The following is a 13,415-nucleotide window of genomic DNA, read 5'->3' on the forward strand; positions in this document are numbered from 1 at the left end:
AACCCGAACCATTCTGTCTCTCTTCACTTCAAGTTGCAGGCCTGTGCCTGCACTCACAGTGCGTCTTCCGGCAACACACGCCCCCTGACCTCTGACCTCTGACCCCTAAGATCTGCGTAATGTTTCTGTGCTGCAGGGAAAGAAGTGTGGGACATTTTACCAAACTGCCACAAACCACAACGTTTACGTGTTTCTCTGGAATAAATCATCAATGGGCTCCTTCCCTTTGGATTGCATTTGGTAATCAATTGAATGGAGCAGCTGGTACTGAGGCCAGTAGGTAAGTCTTTCAAAACACTCTTTTAATAAACTCTGTGTTCTCTAACTATGTTGTTGGTGCTTTGGTTAATGTGTCAGGTATCTGATCATGCTGCTGCAGAGGTTTGGTGTTATTTGGAGCAGTATTTGTGGTTAAAAAAGACGTTTTAATGCATCAAACTCACCGCCCCGAGCTAAACAGTGTTAGCCGCGGCAGGCTTTTAGCATCTCTCCGGAAAATCTACCTTAATGGTTCATACACGAAAAAAATTGTCTCGACAGCTTATTTGATGACCCAATTTACCTAAAAAGACCCTGGGATGATTTTACACAGGAATTTCACTTTAAAGGGGACTTACCAGAGACACAAAAACAATGGTCAAAGTCAATTCAGCTTAAGGAGAGATATCCTGACTTTTAGTCTGTAGTCTGGGTCAGGTTACAAAAATGCTCGATCCTGCAACTCCCATAATGCAGTTTAAACATCATCTTTCATTAGACCATTCATGCCTGGAAAATACCCACACCTTTAATACTTTGCTTTGTAATTGCCATGCCTTGAGTGCATTTCTTCTATCAATTGATGGGATAAAAGAAAGTGGCAGATGTTATCTACATACTTGTCCAGTGATCTAACTCCTCCATAGACTTCACAGTCAGTCAGTAATTTTGATTTTAATTAAATCAACTTGACTAGTGACGGCACATAAAGCCGCATGTCATCATTCTTGTAAAATAAAATGTGGACTTTTAAACATCAGATCTCTGTCATCTAAATCTGTATTAGTAAATTATCTGATATCAGATAATCATATCGATTTACTGTGTCTGACTGAAACCTGGTTGTGTCTTGAAGAATATGTTAGCCTAAAATCTGATAAGTCGTTAAAAAAATAAACCATAAATAAGTCATAGAGTGTGGTCTTGACCTACTCTATATGTAAAGTGTCTTGAGATAACTTTTTTTTACCATTTGGCACTATAAATAAAATTGTTAAAAATATGTTACTAAAATAAAGCTACAGGAAACATCAGTGTGACAGTGCACATCAGTTTAAGTTAGTTTAGTTTAGCTCAAAATGGTTGCTCTTATTCTCAACTGGTCAGTGGAGTTATATATATTATCATTGCTTAATATCTATGACTGGAGTCCCCAAAGAAAGACATTCATTAAACATCTAATCTAACACCAGAGGGTCAGCAGGCGCCCCTTTTTCACTACATGTTTCTCAATGTGTTTGAATGGCATGAGTAATTAAGTTGTTGTGGCAGTTGAACTCCACATGTGAAATGTTGTGGAGTGCTAGCTGGAAGGTGACGCTGCAGACTGTTTTGAAATGCTGAGCTCTGTCTGACTGTGTTCTCCTTGGCTCAGCTGTTGTGCCTGTAAATGAAATGTGGATGTTGTCAGCTGTAATGGGACAGAGTCAGCAGATAAGGGGTCAGGGTGTCACAAGAGGATAAAGACATCTGCCTCTTTTTGTTGTAGTGCGTCTCATTTCGTGTTGCCCTGTCTATTTTGATATATTCATACAGTTTCGAGGGAAGTCTCTGAAAGTGTTTTGGTCTTTGGCTCCACAGAGGGACATCTGAAAGCTCCAGTGGATGCCCACCCCCTGTGTAGAAATCTCATCCCTTCTAGCCCCAGGCTGTCCGTCTGGTCCACAACCCCCTTCTTCCTCCACATACACACACGCAACATGGCAAACGAGCCAACACACCCGAATGCAGTGTGACAGAACGACTAGTGGTGATATAGGAGACACACAGCTGTCTGAAAGACACTGACAATGTGATGAAAATGTAAGTCTGAATGAAGAAGCCTGCTACTTAAATCAACATAAAAGGGCTCTACCATCAGATAATTCTTATTTTTCTCTTTGCCACATAAACACAGAGATGCTCCAGATCTACTTATACCTTAAACCGTAACTGAGACTACAATAGCCCTGATAATTACAGTGCATCCTGCACGTCCTCTTTTCCATTCCCCACTGTGCTGCATGTTAGCAGGGAGGAAAGCAACAAAAACAATGATGTAAGCAACGAGAGCAGGGCTCAACAAAAAGGACTGTCAGAAAATGCCATGCTAGCAAATGTAGCAACTAAAAAAAGAATTAAACACATACATTTTTCTAAAACTGATGATTCATTTAATTTTCTTCTCATGTTAGTTGACAACCGCTTATAAACAAAACAATTTGCACTAAGGTAAAGCGAGACTCCAGGCAAGTAGATTCGAGGAAGTGAAAAAAAACAGTGAACCATTAAGCAGAGAATAGCTCATCAATCATTCTGTTTTTTGCAGCCTAAAGACTATTTCTGAATGAGATAAACAGTATTGAATTATTTTAAACTGGGCATACTTTGTTGATGGATGGATATCACAAAAAAAACCAAAGGAATAGTTAGATAGACACGTCAACAGCCAACTTAAATAATGACACACAGGAGGAATATTCACCTGAGCCAGAGATGAGATCATGTTCCCAGATCTTTGGACCTCATCAAATTTGCTGAAGATTACATTCAACCTGTAAAAGAAAGAAGGAAAGTGTCAGAAGATTGAAGCAGAGTGAATGATGGACTGTAAAAAGCCATCCATCACTTCTGAGGAGAGAAGCTCTCCTCTGCTCTGTGCAGCAGTGATGGCCAGGACCAAAATAGACAACGTCCAAAACTACCACACACACGACAAACTGGCACTAGGGCCAGAGAGAGAGAGAGAGAGAGAGAGAGAGAGAGAGAGAGAGAGAGAGAGAGAGAGAGAGAGAGAGAGAGAGAGAGAGAGAGAGAGAGAGAGAGAGAGAGAGAGAGAGAGAGAGAGAGAGAGAGAGAGAGAGAGAGAGAGAGAGAGAGAGAGAGAGAGAGAGAGAGAGAGAGAGAGAGAGAGAGAGAGAGAGAGAGAGAGAGAGAGAGAGAGAGAGAGAGAGAGAGAGAGAGAGAGAGAGAGAGAGAGAGAGAGAGAGAGAGAGAGAGAGTTTGCTGTCATGTCATAAAAAGAAGTGCAGCTTTCCAAAACTGACCTGTGAAATTCAGGGACCGTGTTCAAAGTGTTTGTTCAGGAGCGGTTACAAGACAGATAACTAAAGATCACATTAAGTGGTTGAAAATCAGCTGTGGTGTTCTGTCATGAAATAAATGCTTATACAGTATTAAACACAAGACATGGCAAAAGAAAAGAGTAACTTTTGCAGTCTGAGGTGAAACCTGAGAAACCTTCGGTTCATAGGAAATGGGACGCTGAGGTAACAGGACTATACTGTAAATAATCACATTGAGGGCGGATTACATAGACCGCTTTTTGTTCCCGTCCCGTTCAGTGAACGGAGTTTCTGTATCATTTATATCTTATTCTACCCAAGTATAGGCGACTATAACACTCAGTCACAATAGTTAATAATAAAAAATAATAATCAGCGTTAGTAGAACAACTCCACTGTGGTCTGTTGGTGTTTCTGAATGCTTACGGGATGTACGGTGTAATACTTTCCTAGCGATCTGATTGGAGACGAAACAGCCAATCTGAGAGCGTGATCACACTGTCCTTTTGGCCGCGGCCAAAACCGTTTTTTCAGCTAAAGTCTAGTACCTTTAAGCAGTGTGAGTGCACCCGCTCCGCGCTCAACTGCGGCCAGCGGACCGTCCACGGCCCGCTTGAAAGAGGTGGGCTTTAGCGGAGCCGTTTGCACATGTACGAGCACGAGCGTGCGCACGTGTCCGAGCACGAGCACGAGCCCTACGGCAGTAGCGTTATGTCCGCCTGTTCGGACATGTAAATAGAAGGACGGACCATGCGCGGACATTTAACAACAACAACAATGGCGGCGAAAGGTTCACGTTGGTGTGGTGCGGAGGTGGAGTGTTTACTGCAGATTTGGTCGGATGAAAATATTCAAAAACAGTCGAACAAGACGCACAAAAACTTTGTAAACAAAGCCACACACACACGCGATCAATGCGTGTGATGTGTTACGGCGTGATGACGTATAGGCAGCAAGAAGCATTGGCCGAGGCCCAGGTAGTGTGAGTACAAACGGGGCTGGGGCGCGGGGTGAGAGGGAGGGGGGACAAGTACCCTAAAGTCCGGGTCTCGGTCCGGGAGGACAGTGTGAGTCCGCCCTGAATTGAGCTTTTCTAGGTCTCTGATTGGTTAATAATTTGGCACATTTGTGACGCTGTGCCAAGCTGTGCGAGTTGAGCTCACTTTGCTCCTTCACTAAAGTGGCACAAATATAACGCAGAACATTCAGGTCAAATACCTGGAATGAGGCGGGTCTATCTTGTAGAAAGGCTCCTAATTTGTATGTGAGCCGCTCAAGCGGCCGTTTCTTTACCCTGTAGGAGAGCAGGGATGTTTTTCTCCCTGAGAGAAGCCTGGTTGGTGATTGGATTTAGCTCTCAGCAGGATGTGACGTGTGGTAGAACAGACGCCACAACAACAAGGTGGAGTAGAGTAGACACTTTTATCCAGTGGTGAAGAAGAACACACAGCACAGAAAATAAACACACACACACACACACACACATTTCATACGGGCCACCTTAATCTATCTAAAACTATTCTGTAGTTCACACTTGGAGAAAGAGCGGCGCACCACTGTATCACTGATCACGGGCGATCCAAAACCATTTCCGAGTGATACGTCACCTCCAGAGTCACGTAAATCCCGAGTGAGTGAACGACCATTTAAGAGGGCGTGCCCTGAAACTTTCCGAAAGGCCACATTTGACCCTAATGGAAACACACCTATACACTGTGTCTATGTGCATGTGTGATTTAGAATAAATCAGTGAGGAAGGATGCAAAGCAGAAAAAGAACAACCAACAGAAAGGATGGAAGGTTGGCAACTTCCTGTTGACGTACCGTGACTGTGGCAGGCCCTTTTTGCTCAGATCCATCCTCACCCTCTCACCCACATGTTTGTAGATCTCCACCAAACAGCTCATTGCCCCGTCACGTTACCTGAGGATCACAACAACACATACCATCATCAACAACTTCAATACATGTTGCTTCTTTGTCACATCCTTACCCACGTTACTCTGACTCATTTAGGGGCTATTTCTGTCATCTGCACTAGATTCACTGGCCTCATTCACCAATATCTTCCTACATTTTTTCTTAGAACTGTTCTTGAGAAAAATAAATGATACACAGAAAATACAGTTGCCCTTTAGCTCACCTGGTGGAGTAAGTTCTTACTGCAGTATTGTGGTTTCAATTATAGCCCTTTACTTCATGTTGTCCAGTGGGTTGTTTAGCACTTCTACTTGAAAGATGTCCTGATTATCAAATTGTCTGCAAACAACTATTTGATGTATAGATATATTCTAGTACTGGCGTCCTGAGCAGAGAATGAAGCCCCTCTCCCTCTGTGTGTGTTGGAACCTGAGCTTCTCTATTGTTTGCTGGGATAGATGGTCCAGCTGTGTGTGCTACTGAATGTGGCTGCGAAAATAAAATATTTCACGTACTGGGGTGAGAGCCATGTGAGGACACCAGACCACTTTTTTCAGTACTTCGTGTAGAGCAGCTTTTATTAAATAGTCACTTCTCTGCGTCCTGCTATTTCCCCAAAGTATAAAAGCTGGGCATACCTGACTTGTGGGGTCCCCCAAGAGGTTACATATGTGGGGAACAATTTTGCTAAGGGTCAGGCCTTGAGCTCCATATCTGGAAGACAAGAATAAAAAAATGAATCAGCCTAATGAACAGATGAGAGGAGATATACAAAACCACCTAGTATTTAGACAGGGTAGTGAAAGAAAGTCAAGATGCTAAATATCAGAATTCTAAAACATAATAGGTTGTTTGAAACTCAGATGTCTGCCTTCTGAAAGCAGCAACTTATCGTGAAAAAAAAACCTTCAAGAGTAAAAGCATTTGTTTCACTTAACAGGGAGCGGAGTGGTCAACTCTGTGTCGTACAGAAGCGGTAACCCATTTACAGGGTACATCCAGACAGATGTGTTGGACTCACGTGCTCAGTGTGGCGATGAGGCAAAGGCACACTCCTTCTCTGGTCCTGTTATTCTTATGTTTGAAGCCTCCCAGCATTCTGTCCCACACATACTGCAACCACACACAGCAAAACATGCTTTATTGTTGTTCTAATGGACCACTGCAATAAAACACATTATAGGGCAGGAAATGGACAAGCGGCAGTTTGTAGACTAAGCTGGGTGATAGCATGTCACACATCCTGCATCACTGTTACCATGCCTTGGGCACCTGCAGAAAAAAATGCTTTGGAAGGCTATTCAAAGTTTAAAATATTAATAATAATAATCTATTTACTGATATTAATGATTGTAGGTCTATGGTTATAGTTAAACCCAACTGTTTTATCCCCATGGACACATCCAAAGTTAGCTATCAGCAATTAATTAATTGATTTCAACATCTCAGTACTGAACTCTATCACACTGAATAAACTACAATTTACCTAAGGCAATTGTGGACTGAAACACACAAGGTTATTCAGGAGAATGAACAGCAACACAGAAAAGAAGAAGAATACTGGCAGCACATCTACATTAATCATCACTGGCATTATTCAGGCTGTGTGCTGAAATCCTGAACTCATGGAAAAGACCTGTCCAGAAAAGCATGTTTGTGTGTGTGTTTCTGTGTGTGTGCGAGTATGTGCTGGTACCTGCGGGCTGGCACATTGCTCCATGATTCTGAGCAGCACTGTTTGGTCTTGGTCTCGCACTTGGTCTTTAGAATCTCCCAGTCGGTCAATAAGGCTGGGCAGAACTGCAGGGAGAGGACAGGGGGAATCAGTGAAGTATCCCTGGCTACCGGTTCAGAAACCAATTCCCTGTCAGTCCAAAAGGCCTATGAGTGGCACGAAGCAGCAGCAGCACTCTGTGAGGAACATTCCTAAATGTTGCAGCTGCAGTCCAGTGTAAAGAAGTCAAAGTAATAATACAACAGAGAGCAGTCGGGCCAAACTAAGATCATGTTAGCTAGTCCCTTTTGGGTCCAATTTGATAGACATGTTGCGTCTAGGAGATGCCCATATTTTGATGGGTGATGATTATTTTGATTTTGTTTACTTAAATGGGAAAGTGCAACAGAAATATTTTGTCTCTAAAGTCATTTAATAGTTGTGATCGATTACCATGATATGAAACATAATCTTGATTATCATTTCTGCTATAATGATGCAGCCCCAGATGGAATGAGAGTTTGATATTTGACTCTGTGGAGGTGTGTTGTGTCCAAGGCTTCAGCATGTCTCTTCCTGACAAATCACCTTACTTACATCTCTTCACTTTGTTACAAAAAGGAGTTTCTGGATTCATCCTTAATACTTTCCACACAAACTCAGTCAGAATAGGAGGAGGAATCTGTATTGTAAAGTCATTTATTGTTATTTAAACTAGGTGCAGGAAAGGGGAGGGGCAAAATATGACCAGCAATCGAGTCGATGTGAGGAGTGAATGATGGCCAACAAAGAATCTCATGGTTTAGTTATTTGACATTCGGCAGCTGTCAGGGCAGTGCACTGAATGATATTCTAACCTCTTACCTCATCAAAGTCTCTTTATATTTCTTAAGAAGTCTTTAGCTTAACTAAGTGGCTGATAAGACTGCTGAGGGAAATAGTTAACTACCAATATGTGAGATATGACTGGTGCTGTAAAAACTGTAACAACCTTAAAATTGAAATTGCTCTGTACGCAAGAAGCTTTGAGCTACATGAAGAAAATGATGATACGGTTCAATGATAATGATCACAATACTAATACCACAAAACAAAAGTCTTACCTGTTCCCACATGGGACCTGAATCGCTCCTGTAACCTTGTCACTAAGGCAGATAAGAGGTCCAAGCCGAGCAGAGCCACCTGGTGGAGACACAATAAAACACAGAAATACAATTATAGAAATAACATTTCACCAAAATAAACCACATTATTTCCTGCATATTGTACATAATGACCAATTTATATTATTATCATTGCCACAGCCATGGACAAGCCCAAACTGAAGGCTGTATTGAAAATGTTCTGTTGCAAAGGATCATGGGTAAACAGAACATTTGTATGGTTCTCCGTTTCTGCTGTGCTTGTGGATGACACTGACCTCCCGCAGGCCCCACAGTATCCCATTATAAGACATGTGGGACTCAAAGAGCACATAAAACACAGTTTCACTCCTGCACCGTGAGTGTGCACCCTCTGACATATCCTTCATATGAGTGCATAGGCCCCTCCCACACCATCTTTCCTTGTCTTGGGGTGAGTGAGCTGCTCAATGAGCGTGTAGTGAGAGTAGCCCTGCTGACACCATAACGACACATAAGCATCACCTGGACTACTGTCCAGGCCTTGGTGCAATTTTTGGAAACTTAAGATTGTTTAAGTAACACATTAGAGGTATAATGTCCAAACATGGCTCTGCTGCCATCTAGTGGTATTAAACGGTAAATGACAAGGGAATTCAAAGTGCATTTGACAGCACATATCACATTGAGCTGTTCTATGCCTCAGGTGCCTGAACAGCAATCACTCCTTCCATGCAACTTCATTCAATTCAATTTTATTTACAGTGCCAAATCATAAAAAAGGATATCTCAGGACACTTTACAGACTAGGTATAGACCACTGTCTATGACTTATTTATGATTTACATAGACCCAACAATTCCTCCATAGAGTACAGTGGCATCTGCTTATATTGAATTGATGCCAGCCTATCATATACTGTATTCTCTTGCTTTTCCAAATCTCTTTCTCGCTGGAGGAGCAGGTAGTGAGTGTCCCAGCAGCCACAAGGCCTGGAGCCTCATTTATAAAGGTGGCGTACGCACCGAAGAGGACACATGCCACTTTCTAAGCAAACTTTGGGATTTATAAAAAGCAAACTTGACAGGAGAGTGTGCGGTCCTCGCTGATTTACTGACAAATGAGGATGAGTAGGTTATGAGCTGCTCGGACGCTCGTGTACTGTTCTCATGGTTCGTTTGGATCTGTGAGAACAGGGAAATAAAAAAGTATCCTGTTTCTCAAATGTAATCGGTGCTGTGACTGCACTCGTGTTGCTATCAAAGCACCCAGTGAGAAAGAAAATGCTTTCATTTATCTCTTTTTCATTTCAGCCACGCTCTGACCTTCGGACGCATTAACTGTGTTCGATACATGTTGCCACTTTACATTATCCTGCGGATCTGTTCTGTCTTAGTTGAACACATTTTACGCTTTTTCTTTAGTAATGCCCACACTGTGACCTCCAAACAACATGTTTTTCTTTTTTCCACCTCTCCAACAAGAACATCAACTTCACATTCACTGTTAGAGTTGATTGTGATTCATAAAGGGAAATCGGCGTAGGACATGCTTGCACACTGTTTTAAAAATCCCAATTTTTTTTTGTCCTTACGCCACCTTTGATGTAAAGTCTACGCACGGTTTTATAAATGAGGCCCCTGGTGTCCACAGGCCTAATCCTCAGATCAGTCCCTTTGTTCTCCAACTGGAGGGAATCACAGTAATCAGGCTGATGACAGGGCCAAAAAAAAGACCGGGTGACAAACTTTAACAATGGTGTAAATCACCCCAGACACTCAACTTCTCAAATTGAAACTAACCTCAAATTAAGGTTCAGCTCCTGTTGTGTAAGGTGGATACAGGAGGTCTCTTAAACCTAACCTTCTTAGTAAGACAACTGGAGGTAAACACTCTTTTTTGTGTTTCTTTTTACTGAGTCACAAAGGGTCCATGGCAACAACTGCACTCTCACCCTGTGTTTGAGTGAGTTCACTACACAATAACAGTGCAGTCCAGACCAGTGTGGATAAGGACAGGCTCCCCCTCTTTGCAGACAGATGGCTGACTCCCTTCTGCTATCATCCACATGTGGACTCTTTTGGAAAAACATCATTGAGCTCATAATGTGCTGCTCAGTATGGAAGTTATAAGCTGTGAGAAGACAAAAAGTGCTTAGGTGAAAATTTGATACAAGCAAAGATGCCTAAGAGCAGGGTTGGAAAATAACTTTTTTGACAATCGTCCACCGTTGATCGCCACTCACCCAACCCTAATTTCCAACCCTGCCCCAGAGCGAAGAAAGGAGACGGGAAAAATGTCAGAGACCAGAAAAACTGATGGACAACAGCAAGGTTCTCCAACACCGTCAACAAATAAAGAAATGCACAGCTTAGCTATTAGAATGTCCTATGTATTAGTAACATATTAGTATTAGTAAAAGCACTCCTGACGGTGAAGAGAACTTCACATTAATGCTGGTCACCACATTTGGGAGGGCTAAATCCAGGTTCACACCCACTTCACTGGCTTATAGTGACCTGCTTTAAATGCATATCAGTTACCCAGCATCCAGAACTTGATCAAAAAAATGAGCAATGAAATATTTTCTGAAATATATGTGTAGCAAATGAAACTATGCAAACACTGAGGGATATGCTCTCTCTGCTGTGTACAGTAATAATTAGGTGTAAATAAAACCTTGTTTGCTTGACAAGTGAGACAATTATGTAAAAGCTGACAAAGTTCACATCATAAAGTACAATCTTGTTCAGTGAAAACCTACTTTGAATTTTATAAAAGTCTTTGCAAGGCCGCTGCAGCCTAGACTCTTAAATATAACAAAAAAACATGGTATTAGATCGGTGCGTAGGCTTGCTTACACACCGATACTAATACCAATACCAGCATTTTAGGCAGTATTGGAGGCATTTCCAAAACAACATTATCCTGCGGATCTGTTCTGTCTTAGTTGAACACATTTTTTCAACAATTGACAAAATGATTGACATTCTGCTGCTTCTGATGTATTTGCATGTTTGAACTAGCCTCCTGAGACCATCCTGATCTCTGAGCTCCACTGTATTTTACTCTCAGATCAGTCTGGTAACGTGTGGCAGAGAACATTTGGAGAAGGTTTCCCAAGCGACCAAACCAGGTCCCCTGGACCGACGCTCTCATCCTATGCACAATGGTCTTAGCGGCCAAGTGTGGTACTGCAGCACTCGCCTGTTTAAGTGGCGGTCCTGTGCCCGGAAGCACATTCACCCATTCACTCCCATACATGTGGGGAAGAGGAGATCACCTCCGAAAATGTTTAATAATCCCAGGGGGTAATTATTTTCGTTGCAAATTCCAGCTATACAAACAACATATTTAACAACAATATTATACAGATAACATATATTTGGAAAAACAGAAATATAAATATATATATACCGGGACACAGTAAAAGCTTTTTCTAGCAGCATGACCTACATGAAATTGATATACAGTATGTTGTTTTAGGCATGGACGTATTGATTATAGAAGATGATGGTACGTAATATTGTTAGTAGGCTAATATAAACATAACTCGATATGCTACACTTGTTTTGTTTTTTTTAGCACAATTTAAGTGTATTACAATATGGGTAGTGAAACCTCATCATACTAAATAGGCCAATTTGTGGTATTTTATTTAGTTAGTACTTGGTTGACGTACTATGTCTAATAAATATATGAATAAAAATATATAAATATAATAATTCCTGTTATATTCAAGATAGTGCTTAAGACTTGGAAGTAAAACTAATATTTCTATTTTCTTTAGATGGTATTTTAGCTCACTAAAGAATACAAACATTACTTTGCCTGATTCAAACCGTTAATACAGTATATACTATAAGTATTTCGGCTAATTTAAATACATATAAAAGCATATGCCACTTACGTATGTGGACAACATTTACTCAATCTACTAACTACCGAGCCATAGATACCATGGACAGAAAAAAAGAATATGAAAAAATCGTACTAGAGGCTTCGTTCGTTTGAGACAGACTACTGACAAATGTCAGTAATACCGAGGAGGTTTCATGGTGATATGTATTAGTTAATAACGTTTACCCTTTTCACATGTAGTGTCTGTCTCAAAATGTATGAATTTTACAATCCATATCTTTAAAGGCTGTTCTCAAAACGTTGGAAGGGAAAGGCAGACACACGTCACCATCTTCACAGTTATTTCCTCTAAATCAAGAGAACAGCTGGGTATGCTGTCTTTTTGTTCCACTGGGAGTGAATCCACACACACACAACACTATCATCTCAATCTCCAATACACAACACTAGTTTTCTAAAGGAAGCTTGCAAAAACACAACCAAAACTCTTTAGATATTTAAAGTAAGAGAATTTTACAGCACAGAGAACAATTCAACCTTGTCCAAAATGAGTTCATGACACACAAACACAGATGGCTGTAGTTTATTGCAGAGTGCTTTATGATTACTCAGCATACCTGCCCTCCCTCCTCTGCCTGCCTGCTTCCTGCTACATAATACTGACTGGATTCGGATGTCTCAGGCGCTTCAATAAAGCTAGGGCTTTGCCTGGACGGGTCTATTTTCAAGTCCATCTGACATTACGACGTACCTGGAACTGTAACTCACAAGCCTGCTAAAACTGACAGATGCTGACATTTGCGGGGTAGATTTTTTTACGCTGCTTAAAGTGCTTCTCTAGCCTTCTAACTGACAAAAGAAGTGCAAGTACAGAAGTGGATGTCTGCCGGTTGTTCACTAAGCCACAGCACAAGACAAGACATGTGCCTGTGTTTGTAGATGGCTACTGAGCTAATATGTGCTGCAGAATACAGTGGAGAAAAGTGACTGCGACTGCTTTATGCAAATACAGTATAAAATGAAATGTAAACAGAGTTAGGACATGCTGACTGGTTATGATAGGCATCAAAGAAACTCAAATATAAAAAAATATACTGAAAACTTCTAATTTTTCAGTACCGATTTTACACAGGAACAAATAAATGATTGGTGAATGTGTGTTCATCAATCAACAATTTGCCAAATAATCATCTTAGCATTCATTTGAAAGTTTAAAAAAAAATCATGCCCACATTTGCTGCAATTCCTGTGTCACAGTTAACCACAGATATATATTGTTGGTGGTGGAGCAGCTGCTCAAGGAGAGGCTGACAATTCACAAATTGCTGCGAGAGGGAAGAGTCTTGGCATGCTTCGACACAAGCCACCATACTGTAGATGTCTGGTGACTTCATCACTTGCTGCATGGCTTCAATATTTGGAGACTGCAGCAGTGGCGTTATTATATTCCTGAGGTGGATTAGCCAGCAGTGACCACACAGTGACTCAGCTTTATTC

At 41.4% G+C, this 13,415-nt stretch overlaps 1 protein-coding gene across 1 annotated transcript in view; it reads right to left on the minus strand.

The window, feature by feature from the left end:
* clasp1a (cytoplasmic linker associated protein 1a) overlaps positions 1–13,415 on the minus strand; it is a 112,676-nt gene that overhangs the window by 68,387 nt on the left and 30,874 nt on the right. Inside the window, 7 exon segments of the mRNA XM_083921558.1 lie at positions 2,723–2,731; positions 2,734–2,792; positions 5,127–5,221; positions 5,858–5,936; positions 6,244–6,335; positions 6,919–7,022; positions 8,040–8,118. Coding sequence (XP_083777684.1) covers positions 2,723–2,731; positions 2,734–2,792; positions 5,127–5,221; positions 5,858–5,936; positions 6,244–6,335; positions 6,919–7,022; positions 8,040–8,118 — 517 coding nt within the window.

Source organism: Echiichthys vipera (genome assembly GCF_963691815.1).
Source record: "Echiichthys vipera genome assembly, chromosome: 10".
Taxonomy (NCBI): domain Eukaryota; kingdom Metazoa; phylum Chordata; class Actinopteri; order Perciformes; family Trachinidae; genus Echiichthys; species Echiichthys vipera.